The sequence below is a fragment of the Lolium perenne genome, chromosome 3 (assembly GCF_019359855.2).
Source record: "Lolium perenne isolate Kyuss_39 chromosome 3, Kyuss_2.0, whole genome shotgun sequence".
NCBI classification, from domain to species: domain Eukaryota; kingdom Viridiplantae; phylum Streptophyta; class Magnoliopsida; order Poales; family Poaceae; genus Lolium; species Lolium perenne.
Window position 1 is genome coordinate 188,858,005 of NC_067246.2, and position 18,892 is coordinate 188,876,896.

At 46.2% G+C, this 18,892-nt stretch overlaps 1 protein-coding gene across 1 annotated transcript; it reads left to right on the plus strand.

Annotated features, from left to right (window-relative positions):
- The first annotated feature begins 18,038 nt into the window (after positions 1-18,038).
- LOC127339721 (uncharacterized) lies at positions 18,039-18,542 on the plus strand. The gene has a single exon (XM_051365540.1). The coding sequence runs from the start codon at positions 18,039-18,041 to the stop codon at positions 18,540-18,542; it is 504 nt and encodes a 167-aa protein (XP_051221500.1).
- The last annotated feature ends 350 nt before the right edge of the window (positions 18,543-18,892 follow it).

The window sequence follows — 18,892 nt, forward strand, 5'->3', positions numbered from 1 at the left end:
CGCGGCCCTACCCCTGGTCGCACCGCCATGTGGGGTGGGCCCCTCGGGACTCCTCCGACGCCGCCCTTCCGCCTATATATTCTTCCAGATGCGAAAACCCTAAAACAATCAGTCATATTCCACGAAAAGTTACGTAGCCGCCGCCATCGCGAAGCCAAGTTCGGGGGACCGAAGTATCTGTTCCGGCACGCCACCGGGACGGGGAAGTGCCCCCGGAATCCATCTCCATCGACTCCATCGCCATCTTCATCGTCGTTGCTGTCTCCCATGATGAGGAGGGAGTAGTTCTTCCCCGAGGCTGAGGGCACTACCGGTAGCTATGTGGTTCATCTCTCTCTCATGGTGTGATCTTTATGTGATCATGAGCTTTGTAATCTAGTTGAATATGTAGATGTTACTCTTGTCTATTATGCACTCTAGAGGTTACTTTAATATGAACTCCAGATTCACTCTCCACGGTGTGATGGTGACAGTGTGCGCATCGTGTGTGATTCCTTTATGACGTTGTGGAGCTTGTTTACTCCGGCTTGAGGTGTGCTTTTGCAGCCCTACACAATGAATGGTGTTTGTTATCCAACAAGAGAGTGTTTGAGAGTAGCATTTATTTATTCAATTATGTGATCATTGTTGAGAGTGTCCACTAGTGAAAGTATGATCCCTATGCCTTGTTTCTAAGCGTTGAAACACCGTTTCCAACAAGTTCTGCTACATGTTCGCTTGCTGCCATTTTTATTTCAGATTGCAATTACTACTTACAATCATCCATATTACTTGTATTTCACTTTTTCTTCGCTGAACTAGTGCACCTATACATCTGACAAGTGTATTAGGTGTGTTGGGGACACAAGAGACTTCTTGTATCTTAATTGCAGGGTTGCTTGAGAGGGATATCTTTGACCTCTACCTCCCTGAGTTCGATAAACCTTGGGTGATTCACTTAAGGGAAACTTGCTGCTGTTCTACAAACCTCTGCTCTTGGAGGCCCAACATTGTCTACAGGAATAGAAGCGTGCGTAGACATCAAGCTATTTTCTGGCGCCGTTGACGGGGAGGTAAGATAAAAGTTATTCACATCCTCCGACTACTAAGCTATTTCCTAGCACTGTTGCCGGTGTGTGAGTGCTCGAAGCTATTTCCTTTAGATTCTGCAATTGCATCTTTTTGTTTCTTGTTTTTATTTTCACTAGTTAGGCTTAATGGAAAACAATAAAAAAATTAGAGATCTTTATGAACTTTATATTGAATTAGGACATGATGTGTTTGAAGAGAGAATTAAAAAACCCATGGAACTTTGTTTGCAAAATAGTTGTAGCAATGTTATTAGCATGTGTAACACCCCAAATTTCAATGAAAAAGAAAGTTAGAGAATTCCAGAAAAACAAATTTTCAAACCAACAAAAACTTTTCTTTTGCATATAGTACCATGCATAGGACTTGTGCATTTGAGTGATATGCCATGATGATTGTTATTACTTGTATTTGTTATGCTCTAAAACCCTAGAGTGATCATGTGAAGATCACCAACCAAATAAATCAAAGTGGAAGAAATTCCCATAATTGAAAAACCCTAAAAACCCTCACATATGCCCTATGGCATTTTTATAAATTTTGACCCTAGACCTATTTGGTCTTCACCATTAGTTGAATAATGTTACTAAACACTTATCACAACTTTTGGAACCAAGGTTTCACTTTTCAAATAATTTTCCAACACATTTCCCACTCACATGTGATGATGACCAAATCTGCCAATTTCAGTCTGATCACCACTTGGAGCCCCTGCAATTCAATTTTCCCAAACCATTCTTTGCTAACTCCTTGCACCATTTCAAAGTCAACCTCAAGGTGAACAACTTTGATGAAGACCACCCTGCCAAATTCATCTTTGATCACTAGCTATGCTCACCCAAAGTGGCAACTTTATAATAAGCTCAACAATCTTCACTTAGCCATTTTGGCCAAATCTTGAAATCTAATTTTTCCACCACCACCTCAATTCATCTCTGGTCAATTACAACTTATCTCAACCTTCACATATCACAAACTTTCACCTTTTGAATTATTTCCATTTTGGATATTTTTGTATTTTCCAAATTTGAACCCTATTCATACACTATAGCAAATAGTGATCTACTAAAACTAACCTACCCCAACTTGCACCAAATGGTTCCCCTGCCCCCTCTAACCCTAAATGCAACATAGTGGAGCTAAGGAGGGAGAGAGAGCAAGCATGGCATGGCCATGCCGGCCACATGCCGGCCATGCCGCACCACCCCCTCTCCCCTTGCTTCCCCAACCCTGGCCCCTGCGCCACAGCATGCCACCGCCTCTCCTCCGCCACCCTAGCCCAGCCCTGGTCGAGGAGGAGCTCGACAACGCCGAGACCAGCACGCGTCCATGGCGCCCTGGACGCCGCCCACGTCGCGCGTGTGCGCGCCGCGGGCACACACTGGCCACGCGCCGCGCCATCACCACGAGCACGCCCTGGCCTCCCTGACTAGCCGTTGAGCACGCACTCGCCACCAGGACGTCGCCAGACACGCGCCCAGACACGACCCGTGCCCGCCGCCGCCGGAGACGACGACGCGATCCCGCGACCAGCACGGCAGACACGGAAGCAATGCTTCGCCCACAGACGCCGCCCGACCGCGCCATCGCCACCTACAGATTCGCCTGGACGAGGAGAACACCGTAGCACCCTGGCCTAGCCCAACACCTCGCCGGAATCGCCGCACCTCGGTCGACTTCATCATGGCCACGCCGCACCCTTGGCCATCTATAAATACCGCGTTCCCTGGACGAAGTTGAGCACACCATCTCGTTCACCATCCTCCTTGCTTCTCCTCCACCCAACCACTCACTCGATTGTTGCCGGAGCTGCTCCAATTTGAAGATCGGAGCCCGCCAGTACCGCACCTCGCCGCCGTCGATTGGAGCCGATCCAGGAGACGCCGCCGGTGCCAGGAGCTTCGCCGTCGTCCACATCGACATCACGCACACTGCCAGCCACCGCGGGAGCCCTGGTTAGCTCTCCCACCCCCTAGCGCCGCCGTGCCCGCAACCCTTTCTCGCCGGAGAAGACGATGGCTCTGAGCCGTCGATCTACCCTCTAATCCTACGCTCCACGTCGCCCCGTACCGTTTCGGGTTTTAACGGAGGCTGACAGGCGGACCCCACCCTGTCAGCAGGCCCGCGCGCACTGGATGCGCTGCTGGGCCGTTTTTCTCTGTTTAAACAGTTTCGGCCCACGTTGGTTTCCCGCCGGCCTGTTTAATTCAAATTCGTTTTAAACATTTTCCAAACAATCCAATACTGCACCAACTTTGAAATTAAATAGTTTCAAATTGGCTAAACCAAATTTAGTGAATTTGATATGGTTAGAAAGCCACTGAAATTCTCTATCCAATGCCACTGGCCTCAGGGTCAAATTCTTTGTAGAATTAATGTGACAAAAATAACAAGCCAGGGACTTTTCCCTATTCAAATAATTCTTAAAAATCAACCAAAATAGATATTAAGTTAATTCCAACTCTAATAGCTCACTTTTGACTTACACTAATTGTTTATGCAATAAAATGGTGTGGTCACTTTGCATGATCATGCCATGGTTTAATGAATGGATATGTTGACTAGTTTAACTAGTTGATATTATCCAAAACTATTAGATTTAAATTGTGTGAAGTCTTACACTTCATTTAAACTTGTCTCACATGAATTCATGGGATGTTTGGACCCCTGGTTCCAAACTCTCTTATATGAATTACTTGAGTTTTAAATCAAAGGTAGAGTTATTTAAATGGTATGAGGTGATCCACCTCATTTAAATCATTCTCCCAAATGATGATGATGATGAACATTTGATCTAGGTCAAGATGAGTTCATCCATGATTGTTGGAGAAATTAAATCTTAAGAAGATTTCAATGAGAGGAAATTATTTCTCAAGAACCCTATGGAAACTATCATTTACATATAGAATACAAATCCTATTTAAATCCCACAACCCATGCACCCTAGTTTATTTATGTGTGTGCATAGAGTAGTTTGTGTGTTTATTTGTGATGTGTGGAATAGCCATGGAATTAGTGAGTAATTATACTCGTATTCAAATTTAGACGGTAGCACCGGAGAGTACGCCGAAGAAGAAGGTTGCTACCAGGAGGAGGAAGAGGAACAGTTTGAGAACTACCAAGGCAAGCTAAATTACTATGCAAGCTTTTATTCTTGCCAAGTGCAAAGCCCCTTGGGGCAAGGCACCATGTCTTATCTTTTCTTATGTGAACCCATCCCAAGTTTTTACTTGTTTTCTAAACGATTTACTTTTATAGTTAACTTTGGTCGAAGTACAAGTTGGGTACTAGAGTAGTGAGTTAGTCTCTTCCAAGCAAGGCAAGATAGCACCCCTCATGAATTAGAGCTAGTGCTAATAAACTAAATTTGACTACTCTAGATGGGAACAACAGGTTTTTGAAAGGATTTTGAAACCTTGGAATGAAGATGCATTCCATTGAAGGATTTTTGAAGGTGAATATGACCAAGAGAAGATGGTGATTTTTGATAAAACTTGATGTTGGTTTGAATGCGATACCTTTCCAATTCTCAAGTACCCCCACAATACCTGATTATGGGTAGGGCTTAACTGGAAGTTTATGCGTCTTAGTATGGGTTCCCTCTAAACAAGCGTCATCGGGGTTATGCCGAAAGCTGCCTCTACCACAAAAGAAACGATACGATATGATGCGAAATGAGGTGAATGTCCGGCCCAAGCCTGTGCGATTCCCGGGTTGACGGTTGGTCTTCACTGGGAGGCCAAGCTCATGGGGAGAGGTGCTCATACTAGGGTTCGTAAGTGAAAGGTTATGGTTGATGATCCGCGTCTTTGTGTTACGATTATTCGGGAAATCCCGACGGATGAAATCAAATGTTGTGGCACAAGTGTGCAACCTCTGCAGAGTGTAAACCTATTCGAATAGCCGCGTCCACGGTTACGGACGGTTGGAAAGGCCATACAGTTTCCGATGTCTTATCTTTGAAAATGATGCTGAAAAGGTGATGGTGAAATGACTTGTGGTGGATTGAATTGAAATCACCACATGAATGGTGGGAATGACACTAATGTTCCCACTTGAGTTAGTTAGCACTTGAGTAAGCTTTTCTCAAAACTTTGTGAACTAAAACTAGCTTTATGCAAATAAACTAGAGCTTAGCAAACCCTACTAGAATGTCTAGCACTTCCATTAGTTTGAGTTTGCGAGTACTCAACGTACTCACGGCTTTGTCCCTGGCTATTCAAATGGCCAGAGTATGAAGATGAACAAGGAGATGACCAGCAGGACGCCTACGACAACTAAGCGCCTTCCGACGTCAAGCGTTGGCCTGTGGACTCGAGAGTCCTTGTATCTTACGCTTCCGCTATGTTGAACTATGAATTTGTGTTTGTTCGTTGATCAATAGATCAACTATTCGTGTAATATGGATCATGTGATTCCAATTTGTAAGACTTATGGTTTGTAATGAATGATGACTGTGATACTTAACTATTATGCCTCGCAACAACAATATTCCTGGGATTGCGATGTATGACATAATAGGCATTCGGACTTAAAAATCCGGGTGTTGACAAGTTGGTATCAGAGCCATTGTTTGACCTTAGAAGACCTTAGTTAGAATGGGCGTTCTGAAAAATTTAACTTTGAAATCAAATGAAAGGACTTATTTGTGAAAATTTCCTACACTCTTGCCTTCGAGACTTTGCCAAAATTTGATCATGTCTATCTTATTTAAATCAACTTAAAACCTTGCCACACTTTGCACTCTCTAAACTTACTCATCCAATTCTCTTTCAGATGGAGCCGAATGAACCCCTCAACACCAAGTTCTATCAGCTTGGAAACGGAGGAAGCTTGATCTTCGAGCATGACCTCGACTCCCTGTCGGATCACCTTGGCCGCCCACACCCCGAGTTTCACGGGATTCAGGTGGACGACCAGCCGGGAGGGGAACTGCAGTGGATTATCACTGCCGACTTGAGGGGCAAGCTGGAGCCTCCCACCTCGGAGAGGATCCTTTTCTCTTTCTGGGAAAGCAAGCGGCTCGACGGGCTTGCACGTGCTCTTCAGGAAGCACTTGCTCGTCTGTGCGGACAGAATACCGAAGCCCTTCGTGAGGAACGCTTTGCGCATCTCGCACGGCGTAACTCTGACGGAAGACCCATGGATGTGCCACTCCACCCCCAGTTGAGGCACCATGTGGATCACTTGGACTTCATGCTCTACCAGACTCAGAGGGACCTCGACGCCTCTCGCGCTTACGCGAACCAGACCCATGCTCACATCATCGAGCAGGGTGAGGCGATCAAGCTACTCAACAACGACCGCAGGAACCTTCGCCAGCAGCGTGCCAAGAAGGACGCTACGATTCGCCGCCTTCGCGACCGGATCGCGTCACTTGAGGCCACTGTCACGGCCCAGGAGGATCAGATTCGTCACATGGGGGAGGACGATGAAGGCATCGATATTCAGGGAGGAGACGCCTTTCTGAGCGATGACGATGACTTTGAGGAGGACGAGAACACCGAGGAGGAGGACTACGAGTTCCTGGAGGCCGGACAGGATGACTACGTCCCGATTGATATCGACGATGAGGAGTAGTTGCACTAGTTTCACTTATAGTAGGTGTGAGTTGTATCCCGTCCTTTGTATCGTAGCATGAGAATGGTTCTTAAAACCATTGGAGTATGTGTGTAGTTTGTACTATGTGTTGCATGAATGAATGAATGTTATGTTTGTCATGAAAAGATTACAAGTTTTCAAATGTTTTTCAAACTTAAATGAACCATAGAATGTTCCCTCTTACCTCATGATCTTCTATACCTTCAGATGGCCCCTCCGAATCGCACCAACGACGCGATGATGCAGCTTCTGCAAACCCTGCTTGCACCAGGGAAACCGAGAGCCGAGCGCCAAGCCAACATCATCGCCTTGCAGAACATCGCCCAAGGCCATGGAAATCATGACCACCCCGGATCCAAGCTCAAGAACTTCCAGAACACCAACCCTCCGGTGTTTAGCAAGACCGAGGAGCCCCTCGACGCCGACGATTGGCTCCAGGACTATGGAGAACAATCTGGAAGTAGGCTGGAGTGGAAGCCAACGAGAAAGTGTTGTTCGCCACTCACTACCTCGCTGGACCAGCTCGCGCTTGGTGGACAAGTACCCGTGCCATGAACGGAGGTCAATTCATGACTTGGGAGGATTTCAAACTCAAGTTCAGCAAGTACCATGTACCCCCGGGTCTTATCAAGAAGATGAGGGATGAGTTCCGTGAACTGAAACAAGGTCGCATGACGGTGGTTGAGTACCGCGACAAGTTTCTCACTTTGTCAAGGTATGCCCCTGATGAGACTGACACCGTTGAGAAGAGGAAGGAGAGATTCCTGAACGGACTGCATGATGAGATGCAGACTGTCCTCGTCAACATCCCCTTCGCCGACCTCGAAGCCCTTGTTGACTCCGCCATCCAGATGGAGGGCAAGTTAAACCAAGCCAATGAGAACCGCAAGCGCCGCATGGCAAATCAGAGTGGATCAAGCCACCCCCAAAAGTTTCGCCCTAGCCCAAGCGGAGGTTTCACTCCGAGACACAACAAACCCCCGATGCAGAACTCTCGCCCCGGTTACCAGAACCGAAGTGGAGGAAACTCCAAGCCAGGAGGCTACAACCCCAACTACAACAACAACAACTACAACCGCGCTCCACCCCGAGCCCCGAACACCAACAACACCAACACCAACACCAACCCCAGGCAGGAGCAATGCCATTCCCGTTGCGAACAAGCAGGACAAGAGCACTATCACTTGTTATGAGTGTGGTGTAGTGGGGCACTACTCCAACGAGTGTCCCAAGCGTCTTGCCAAGCTCGCCGGCAACACCGCTGCTCCTGCTCAGCAGCAACGCCGTGTCTCCACCGGCAAGAAGTTCGTCCCCAACAACCCCAACAACCGCAACGGCCGCCTCTACCACATGAACGCCGAAGAAGCCCGGGAAGCCCCAGGATGTGGTGCTGGGTATGTTTTCTGTCAACCACACCCCTGCTAGAGTGTTGTTTGATTCCGGAGCATCGCATTCCTTTGTCACCGAAGATTTTGCATCAACAAGTAAAATTCAACCCCTCAGTTTGAAGCATGTTATGATAGTTCAAATCCCCGGATCAACCACCAAAGCCAGAAAATTTTGTAAAAATGTGCCAATCAAAATCCATGATGTTGATTTCTTTGCAAATCTCATCATACTTGGAACCAAAGGTTTGGAAGTTGTCCTAGGAATGGACTGGATGTCCAAGCACAATGGATTGATAGACTGCGCCAAGAAAGCCATAACCATGACTAGCAGCACCGGAATCGTAGTTGAGCACGTCTACGAAAAACTACCCGAGAAAATTTACCTGCAACCAAAGTGTATCCAAGCCTACTGGATCAAATCAGGGTCGTTTGTCGCTACCTGATGTGTTTCCGGATGATCTACCCGGTATTCCCCGGACCGGGATATCGAGTTTATCATCGAGTTAATCCCGGAGCTGGACCCATCGCCCGAGAGAGCCTACGGCATGAACGCAGCCGAGCTTGTGGAGCTGAAGAAGCAAATAGATGACATGTTAGCCAAAGGTTTGATCAGACCAAGTGCATCCCCCTGGAGATCCCCCGTCTTGTTTGTCGACAAGAAGGATGGTGCAAATCGTTTATGCACCGACTATCGTAAGCTTAACGATGTCACCATCAAAAACAAATACCCCTTACCCAAGATCGAAGACTTGTTCGACCAACTCACCGGATCCCGAGGTTTCTCGAAAATTGATCTTAGAACTGGATACCACCAACTGAAAATCCGAGCCACCGATATTCCAAAAACTGCCTTTACCACGGATATGGGTTGTATGAGTACAACGTCATGTCATTTGGACCGACCAATGCTCCCGCTTATTTCATGAATCTCATGAATAAGATCTTCATGAACTTCTTGGACAAATTTGTCGTTGTTTTCATCGACGACATTTTGGTCTACTCCAAGTCCGAAGAAGAACATGAACAGCATCTGGAGGTTGTTCTAGAAACCCTGAGACAGCACCAGTTGTACGCCAAGTTTAGCAAGTGTGAGTTTTGGCTGGAAGAAGTTGGATTCCTGGGACACATCTTGTCTGCAGGAGGAATTGCCGTAGATCCCGCCAAGATCAAAACTGTTATGGAATGGAAAGCTCCGACCACACAAACTGAGGTCCGTGCTTTTCTTGGATTAGCCGGATATTACCGCAGATTTGTAGAAGGTTTCTCGAGCATCGCTCGACCAATGACCCAACTGCTGAAAAAGGACAGAAAGTTTGAGTGGACCGACAAGTGTGAAGAGAGCTTTCAACAGCTCAAGAGTAGGCGACAACAGCCCCAATCCTGATCATGCCAGATATCGCAAAGCCCTTTGACGTATATTGCGACGCCTCCAAGACTGGACTTGGATGCGTGCTTATGCAAGAAGGAAAGGTTGTATCCTACCTTTCTAGACAACTCAAGCAACATGAGCAGAACTACCCAACCCACGACCTCGAGCTTGCAGCCGTGGTCTTAGCCTTGAAAGTTTGGCGTCATTACCTCATGGGTAATCGATGCGAGATTTACTCCGACCACAAAAGCCTCAAATACATTTTCACCTGGAAGGAGTTAAACATGAGACAACGCCGATGGATCGAATTGATCAAGGATTACGACATGGAGATTCACTACCACCCGGCAAGGCCAATGTGGTAGCGGATGCTTTGAGTCGGCTGCCGTGCCCGTGGAACTCCATGCTCGCAACCGAACAGCCTAGTTTGCACCAAGAGTTTGAACAGTTCAGACTTGAACGTGTAAGTGAAGGATTCCTAGCCAGCATCGAACTGCAACCCACCTTGATTGGTCAGATCAAGGAAGCCCAGAAGGACAACGCTAGCATTGATGGAATCAAGAAACAGATAGCCGCAGGAAAAGCCCCCGGATTCACCATTGACGAAGCCGGAGTGCTTTGGTACAAAGAACGCCTCTGCGTACCATCGGACTCTGACCTGAAACAAGTCATCCTGCAAGAAGCCCATGACACCCTTTACTCCATCCACCCCGGAGGTACCAAGATGTACCAGGACCTGAAAGAACAATTTTGGTGGCACGGAATGAAGAGAGAAATCGGTAGCTATATCGCTAAGTGTGACATCTGCCAGCGAGTTAAGGCAGAACACCAGAGACCCGCCGGACTGTTGCAACCCCTTCAGATTCCAGAATGGAAATGGGACTCCGTAGGAATGGACTTTATCACCGGACTGCCCAAATCCAGCAAAGGCAATGATTCCATATGGGTAGTGGTCGATAGATTGACCAAAGTCGCCCATTTCATCGCCGTCAAAACCACCTATCAAGGCCCCAAGTTAGCTGAACTCTACATCTCCAGAATAGTCGCTTTGCATGGAACCCCCAAATCGATAGTGTCAGATAGAGGATCACAGTTCACCTCAAGGTTACGCGAGAAAGTGCATGAAGGACTAGGCACTCGCCTAAATTTCAGCACCGCCTATCACCCTCGGACCGACGGACAGATCGAGAGAGTAAACCAGACATCTTGGAAGACATGCTTAGAGCATGCGTACTGGAATACGGATCCAAATGGGAAGACTGCCTACCTTACGCAGAATTCTCCTACAACAATAGTTATCAAGCCAGCCTACAGATGGCCCCCTTTGAAGCCTTGTACGGAAGGAAGTGCCGTACCCCCCTGAACTGGTCAGAAGTCGGAGAGAGTCAAGTTTTCGGCCCAGACATTCTTCGTGAAGCCGAAGAGAAGGTTCACAAGATCCGCGAGTACCTCAAGACTGCGCAATCCAGACAGAAGAGCTACGCCGACAAGAGACGTCGGGAGATGACCTTTGAGATCGGAGATTTTGTCTATCTCAAAGTATCCCCCTTGAAAGGGATGCAAAGGTTTCAGCTGAAAGGAAAGCTTGCACCTCGCTACGTGGGACCTTTCCAAGTCCTCAGCCGCCGAGGTGAAGTATCTTATCAAGCTGGAGTTGCACGAAGAAATGTCGGTTTGTGCACGACGTTTTTCACATCTCACTTCTCCGGAAATGTCTTGAAGTCCCTGAGAAGACCGAAGTGTTCAAGAACATCGATCACCGATCGGTGGATATCAACAAGGATCTGACTTACCGCGAAGTGCCGATTCGCATCCTCGAAGAAGCATACAGAACCACCCGCACCCGAAGCATCAAGTTTCTAAAGATCCAATGGAGCAATCATACCAAGGATGAAGCCACCTGGGAACGCGAAGACTTCATGAAGAAGGAGTACCCAGATCTCTTTAGTACCTAACTTTCTTTTTGATCTCGGGACGAGATCTTTTGTAAGGGGGAAGGGTTTGTAACACCCCAAATTTCAATGAAAAAGAAAGTTAGAGAATTCCAGAAAAACAAATTTTCAAACCAACAAAAACTTTTCTTTTGCATATAGTACCATGCATAGGACTTGTGCATTTGAGTGATATGCCATGATGATTGTTATTACTTGTATTTGTTATGCTCTAAAACCCTAGAGTGATCATGTGAAGATCACCAACCAAATAAATCAAAGTGGAAGAAATTCCCATAATTGAAAAACCCTAAAAACCCTCACATATGCCCTATGGCATTTTTATAAATTTTGACCCTAGACCTATTTGGTCTTCACCATTAGTTGAATAATGTTACTAAACACTTATCACAACTTTTGGAACCAAGGCTTCACTTTTCAAATAATTTTCCAACACATTTCCCACTCACATGTGATGATGACCAAATCTGCCAATTTCAGTCTGATCACCACTTGGAGCCCCTGCAATTCAATTTTCCCAAACCATTCTTTGCTAACTCCTTGCACCATTTCAAAGTCAACCTCAAGGTGAACAACTTTGATGAAGACCACCCTGCCAAATTCATCTTTGATCACTAGCTATGCTCACCCAAAGTGGCAACTTTATAATAAGCTCAACAATCTTCACTTAGCCATTTTGGCCAAATCTTGAAATCTAATTTTTCCACCACCACCTCAATTCATCTCTGGTCAATTACAACTTATCTCAACCTTCACATATCACAAACTTTCACCTTTTGAATTATTTCCATTTTGGATATTTTTGTATTTTCCAAATTTGAACCCTATTCATACACTATAGCAAATAGTGATCTACTAAAACTAACCTACCCCAACTTGCACCAAATGGTTCCCCTGCCCCCTCTAACCCTAAATGCAACATAGTGGAGCTAAGGAGGGAGAGAGAGCAAGCATGGCATGGCCATGCCGGCCACATGCCGGCCATGCCGCACCACCCCCTCTCCCCTTGCTTCCCCAACCCTGGCCCCTGCGCCACAGCATGCCACCGCCTCTCCTACGCCACCCTAGCCCAGCCCTGGTCGAGGAGGAGCTCGACAACGCCGAGACCAGCACGTGTCCATGGCGCCCTGGACGCCGCCCACGTCGCGCGTGTGCGCGCCGCGGGCACACACTGGCCACGCGCCGCGCCATCACCACGAGCACGCCCTGGCCTCCCTGACTAGCCGTTGAGCACGCACTCGCCACCAGGACGTCGCCAGACACGCGCCCAGACATGACCCGTGCCCGCCGCCGCCGGAGACGACGACGCGATCCCGCGACCAGCACGGCAGACACGGAAGCAATGCTTCGCCCACAGACGCCGCCCGACCGCGCCATCGCCACCTACAGATTCGCCTGGACGAGGAGAACACCGTAGCACCCTGGCCTAGCCCAACACCTCGCCGGAATCGCCGCACCTCGGTCGACTTCATCACGGCCACGCCGCACCCTTGGCCATCTATAAATACCGCGTTCCCTGGACGAAGTTGAGCACACCATCTCGTTCACCATCCTCCACTGCTTCTCCTCCACCCAACCACTCACTCGATTGTTGCCGGAGCTGCTCCAATTTGAAGATCGGAGCCCGCCAGTACCGCACCTCGCCGCCGTCGATTGGAGCCGATCCAGGAGACGCCGCCGGTGCCAGGAGCTTCGCCGTCGTCCACATCGACATCACGCACACTGCCAGCCACCGCGGGAGCCCTGGTTAGCTCTCCCACCCCCTAGCGCCGCCGTGCCCGCAACCCTTTCTCGCCGGAGAAGACGATGGCTCTGAGCCGTCGATCTACCCTCTAATCCTACGCTCCACGTCGCCCCGTACCGTTTCGGGTTTTAACGGAGGCTGACAGGCGGACCCCACCCTGTCAGCAGGCCCGCGCGCACTGGATGCGCTGCTGGGCCGTTTTTCTCTGTTTAAACAGTTTCGGCCCACGTTGGTTTCCCGCCGGCCTGTTTAATTCAAATTCGTTTTAAACATTTTCCAAACAATCCAATACTGCACCAACTTTGAAATTAAATAGTTTCAAATTGGCTAAACCAAATTTAGTGAATTTGATATGGTTAGAAAGCCACTGAAATTCTCTATCCAATGCCACTGGCCTCAGGGTCAAATTCTTTGTAGAATTAATGTGACAAAAATAACAAGCCAGGGACTTTTCCCTATTCAAATAATTCTTAAAAATCAACCAAAATAGATATTAAGTTAATTCCAACTCTAATAGCTCACTTTTGACTTACACTAATTGTTTATGCAATAAAATGGTGTGGTCACTTTGCATGATCATGCCATGGTTTAATGAATGGATATGTTGACTAGTTTAACTAGTTGATATTATCCAAAACTATTAGATTTAAATTGTGTGAAGTCTTACACTTCATTTAAACTTGTCTCACATGAATTCATGGGATGTTTGGACCCCTGGTTCCAAACTCTCTTATATGAATTACTTGAGTTTTAGATCAAAGGTAGAGTTATTTAAATGGTATGAGGTGATCCACCTCATTTAAATCATTCTCCCAAATGATGATGATGATGAACATTTGATCTAGGTCAAGATGAGTTCATCCATGATTGTTGGAGAAATTAAATCTTAAGAAGATTTCAATGAGAGGAAATTATTTCTCAAGAACCCTATGGAAACTATCATTTACATATAGAATACAAATCCTATTTAAATCCCACAACCCATGCACCCTAGTTTATTTATGTGTGTGCATAGAGTAGTTTGTGTGTTTATTTGTGATGTGTGGAATAGCCATGGAATTAGTGAGTAATTATACTCGTATTCAAATTTAGACGGTAGCACCGGAGAGTACGCCGAAGAAGAAGGTTGCTACCAGGAGGAGGAAGAGGAACAGTTTGAGAACTACCAAGGCAAGCTAAATTACTATGCAAGCTTTTATTCTTGCCAAGTGCAAAGCCCCTTGGGGCAAGGCACCATGTCTTATCTTTTCTTATGTGAACCCATCCCAAGTTTTTACTTGTTTTCTAAACGATTTACTTTTATAGTTAACTTTGGTCGAAGTACAAGTTGGGTACTAGAGTAGTGAGTTAGTCTCTTCCAAGCAAGGCAAGATAGCACCCCTCATGAATTAGAGCTAGTGCTAATAAACTAAATTTGACTACTCTAGATGGGAACAACAGGTTTTTGAAAGGATTTTGAAACCTTGGAATGAAGATGCATTCCATTGAAGGATTTTTGAAGGTGAATATGACCAAGAGAAGATGGTGATTTTTGATAAAACTTGATGTTGGTTTGAATGCGATACCTTTCCAATTCTCAAGTACCCCCACAATACCTGATTATGGGTAGGGCTTAACTGGAAGTTTATGCGTCTTAGTATGGGTTCCCTCTAAACAAGCGTCATCGGGGTTATGCCGAAAGCTGCCTCTACCACAAAAGAAACGATACGATATGATGCGAAATGAGGTGAATGTCCGGCCCAAGCCCTGTGCAGTTCCCAGGTTGACAGTTGGTCTTCACTGGGAGGCCAAGCTCATGGGGAGAGGTGCTCATACTAGGGTTCGTAAGTGAAAGGTTATGGTTGATGATCCGCGTACTGTGTTACGATTATTCGGGGAAATCCCGACGGATGAAATCAAATGTTGTGGCACAAGTGTGCAACCTCTGCAGAGTGTAAACCTATTCGAATAGCCGCGTCCACGGTTACGGACGGTTGGAAAGGCCATACAGTTTCCGATGTCTTATCTTTGAAAATGATGCTGAAAAGGTGATGGTGAAATGACTTGTGGTGGATTGAATTGAAATCACCACATGAATGGTGGGAATGACACTAATGTTCCCACTTGAGTTAGTTAGCACTTGAGTAAGCTTTTCTCAAAACTTTGTGAACTAAAACTAGCTTTATGCAAATAAACTAGAGCTTAGCAAACCCTACTAGAATGTCTAGCACTTCCATTAGTTTGAGTTTGCGAGTACTCAACGTACTCACGGCTTTGTCCCTGGCTATTCAAATGGCCAGAGTATGAAGATGAACAAGGAGATGACCAGCAGGACGCCTACGACAACTAAGCGCCTTCCGACGTCAAGCGTTGGCCTGTGGACTCGAGAGTCCTTGTATCTTACGCTTCCGCTATGTTGAACTATGAATTTGTGTTTGTTCGTTGATCAATAGATCAACTATTCGTGTAATATGGATCATGTGATTCCAATTTGTAAGACTTATGGTTTGTAATGAATGATGACTGTGATACTTAACTATTATGCCTCGCAACAACAATATTCCTGGGATTGCGATGTATGACATAATAGGCATTCGGACTTAAAAATCCGGGTGTTGACAGCATGAACTCTTTGAACACTATTATTGCTAATGCTATGGAAGAATTTAAGCTTGGGGAAGCTGGTTGTGATATTTTTAGTCCCCCAAGATTTGAGGAGAAAATTTTCTTTGATGATACTTTGCCTCCCATTTATGATGATTATAATGATAGTGGTATTTTGGTGCCACCTACTATGGAGGATAAAGTTTATTATGATTGTACCATGCCTGCAATTTATGATGATTACAATGATGGTTGTGATAGTTTTACTCCCACTATTACTAACAAAATTGATTATGCTTATGTGGAGAGTAATGTTACTTTTATGCATGTGAATAAGAATGCTTTATGTGATAGTTATATTGTTGAGTTTGTTCATGATGCTATTGGAAATTATTATGAGAGAGGAAAATATGGTTGTAGAAAATTTCATGGTACTAAAACACCTCTCTACATGCTGAAAATTTTGAAGTTACTCGTGTTTTATCTTCCAATGCTTGTCACTTTGATCTTCATGAATTTATTTGTGTACAAGATTCCTATGCATAGGAAGCGGGTTAGGCTTAAATTTGTTTCATATTTGCTTTTGATGCTCTCTTTTGCTTCAACTCTTATTTCTTGCGAGAGCATCATTAAAATTATTGAGCCCATCTTAATGGCTATAAAGAAAGCACTTCTTGGGAGATAACTCATATTTTATTTTGCTCCTGTTTAGTTGTGTCTTGGAAGTTGTTACTGCTGTAGCAACCTCTCCTTATCATGTTTATTTCGTTTTTGTGCCAAGTAAAGTCTTTGATAGAAGGTTGATACTAGATTTGGATTTCTGCGTAGAAATAGATTTTTAGCTGTCACGAATTTGAGTTGATCTCTGTGTAGGAGAATCTAAAAATTCTGCAAAAATTCATGAGTAATCCTCAGATATGTACGCAACTTTCATCTAATTTGAGCTTCTTCATCTGAGCATGTTAAGTGCCTCGAAAAAATTCATCTTTACGGACTGTTCTGTTTTGACAGATTCTGCCTTTTATTTCACATTGCCTCCTTTTCTGTGTTTGAGTGGATTTCTTTGCTCCATTAAATTTCAGTAGCCTTGGGTAATGTCCAGAAGTGTTGGGAATAATTGTGTCCTCTCTAAACATGTGAATTTTTGATTATGCACTAACCCTCTAATGAGATTGTTTTGAGTCTGGTGTGAAGGAAGTTTTCAAGGATCAAGAGAGGAGGATGATATAATATGATCAAGAAGAGTGAAAAGTCTAAGCTTGGGGATGCCCCCGTGGTTCATCCCTGCATATTTCAAGAAGACTCAAGCATCTAAGCTTGGGGATGCCTAAGGCATCCCCTTCTTCATCCACAACTTATCAGGTCACCTCTAGTGAAACTATATTTTTATTCTGTCACATCTTATGTACTTTACTTGGAGCGTCTGTGTGCTTTTAGTTTCATTTCCGTTTGAATAAATTCGGATCCTAGCATTCCTTGTGTGGGAGAGAGACACGCTCCGCTTCTTCATATTGAACACTGGTGTTCTTAGTTTTACTTTTAATGTTCATGGCGAAAGTTGAAAGCCGCTTCATTTATTGCTATTTGGTTGGAAACAGAAAATGCTTCATGTGGTAATTGGTATATTGTCTTGAACTAGCAGAATACCCGTGCTTCGCTACGGAGCTACCAATAACAATATTCTGAAGTAACCGTTGATGGGAAGAGATGGTACAGAGACAACATCATTGATTAAAAACTCATGCGCAAGGAGGAAGACTTGAATGGTGTGGTTGACGGCAATCTCGTGGGCGTCATCCATGGCTCATGGTACACCGTCACGATGACCTCATGCGCTACATCCACGGCCATGGCGACTTTGTGCACGATAGGTGTGACTGTGTCGCAACTGTAGATGATATTTAAAAGACCCAACCATTTGTCTCGAAACTTGCCCATTAGTTTAGAGAAGCTCACAGATTAAAAGTTATGTACTGTAGCATGAAGTCAATCGAGATTTTAGTCCTTGTGCCTAGCAAAATCTTTTTTTTTTGAGAACCCACAGAAGATCTGCGCGTCATTTCATTAAGCATATAGGAAAAAAGTTTGTTACAACCATACCTTTGGCATGAGAGGGCAACCACCAAACCGACACCCAGGTGGCGCCGGGGACCTCTCAAGTTATCCCTCGCCCTCTTCCACGTGTACAAGGGATCCACATGTCCCACGCCTAGCAAAGTCCTGACCATCATAATCATCTTGATACGGATACGGCCAATAGCTATTCTATTCCAGCAGAGAAAGAATCTCAAAGCAGGGCTATATACTCATGTAGTCATGTTTCCCAAGAAGCCATGCATGATGCATCCCTTGGCTCGTCCGTCACCATTCACATGGACAGGGTCGGGACGCCCATGCGGGACGCCGCCTCGCAGCTAATCGCCGCAGTGGCGCTCACGCAGGAACTGCTCCTCTTGCACCTCCACTCACCGGACCACGTCGGCATGGAAGGACAGTTCCACTGGCTGCTGCTGCCTGTCATCGCCGTCACGCTCGCCGCCACGCTGCTGTGGTTCCCCTGCCCTCGGAGTTTCGCCGTGAGCCTGGTGCGCTCGGCGAGCATCGTGTTCCAGGGCGTCTGGTTCATCGTCATGGGCATCATGCTCTGGACGTCGGACCTCGTCTCCAAGGGCTGCTTCCTCAACCTTGAGGCAGGACGCGTTGTCATCCGGTGCCGCACCGACGAGGCGCTCGCCCGCGCAAAGTCGCTCGTCAACCTGCAGTTCAGCTGGTACCTAACCGGCACCATTTTGTTCATTGTCGTGCTCTATGTCCAGCTCAATAAGGTGCTTCTGTAGCTTGTCCTCTTCCACCTCGGCGCCCAGACCAAGTCGACGTTTCTGTCCAGGTTGGCTGATCCTTGCCGAAAGATAAGTCGCACCAAGGTCGATCGCTTGACGGCGCCCATGACAAGATTTGTTCGAGGTGCGGCTTTATATTGAACCAATGAGGGGCGGCGATGGATTTGTTTGTGGGTTCCGTTTCTAATAGGTTACAGAATCGGGGGCAAGGGCGACGGAGGTCGCGTGCGTGCGTGGAGCGGGTTTTTTTTTTACGTACGACATGCAAACTCTTCTTTGATCCGATTTTCACGGAGAAGGCCGCTCCGATCCAGGTTTTTTCACACGATGGGCCGATTTTTTTGACG

Bases quoted from the DNA above. Each gene is read 5' to 3' on its own strand.
- LOC127339721 (XM_051365540.1), top strand. From the start codon at position 18,039: ATGCATGATGCATCCCTTGGCTCGTCCGTCACCATTCACATGGACAGG.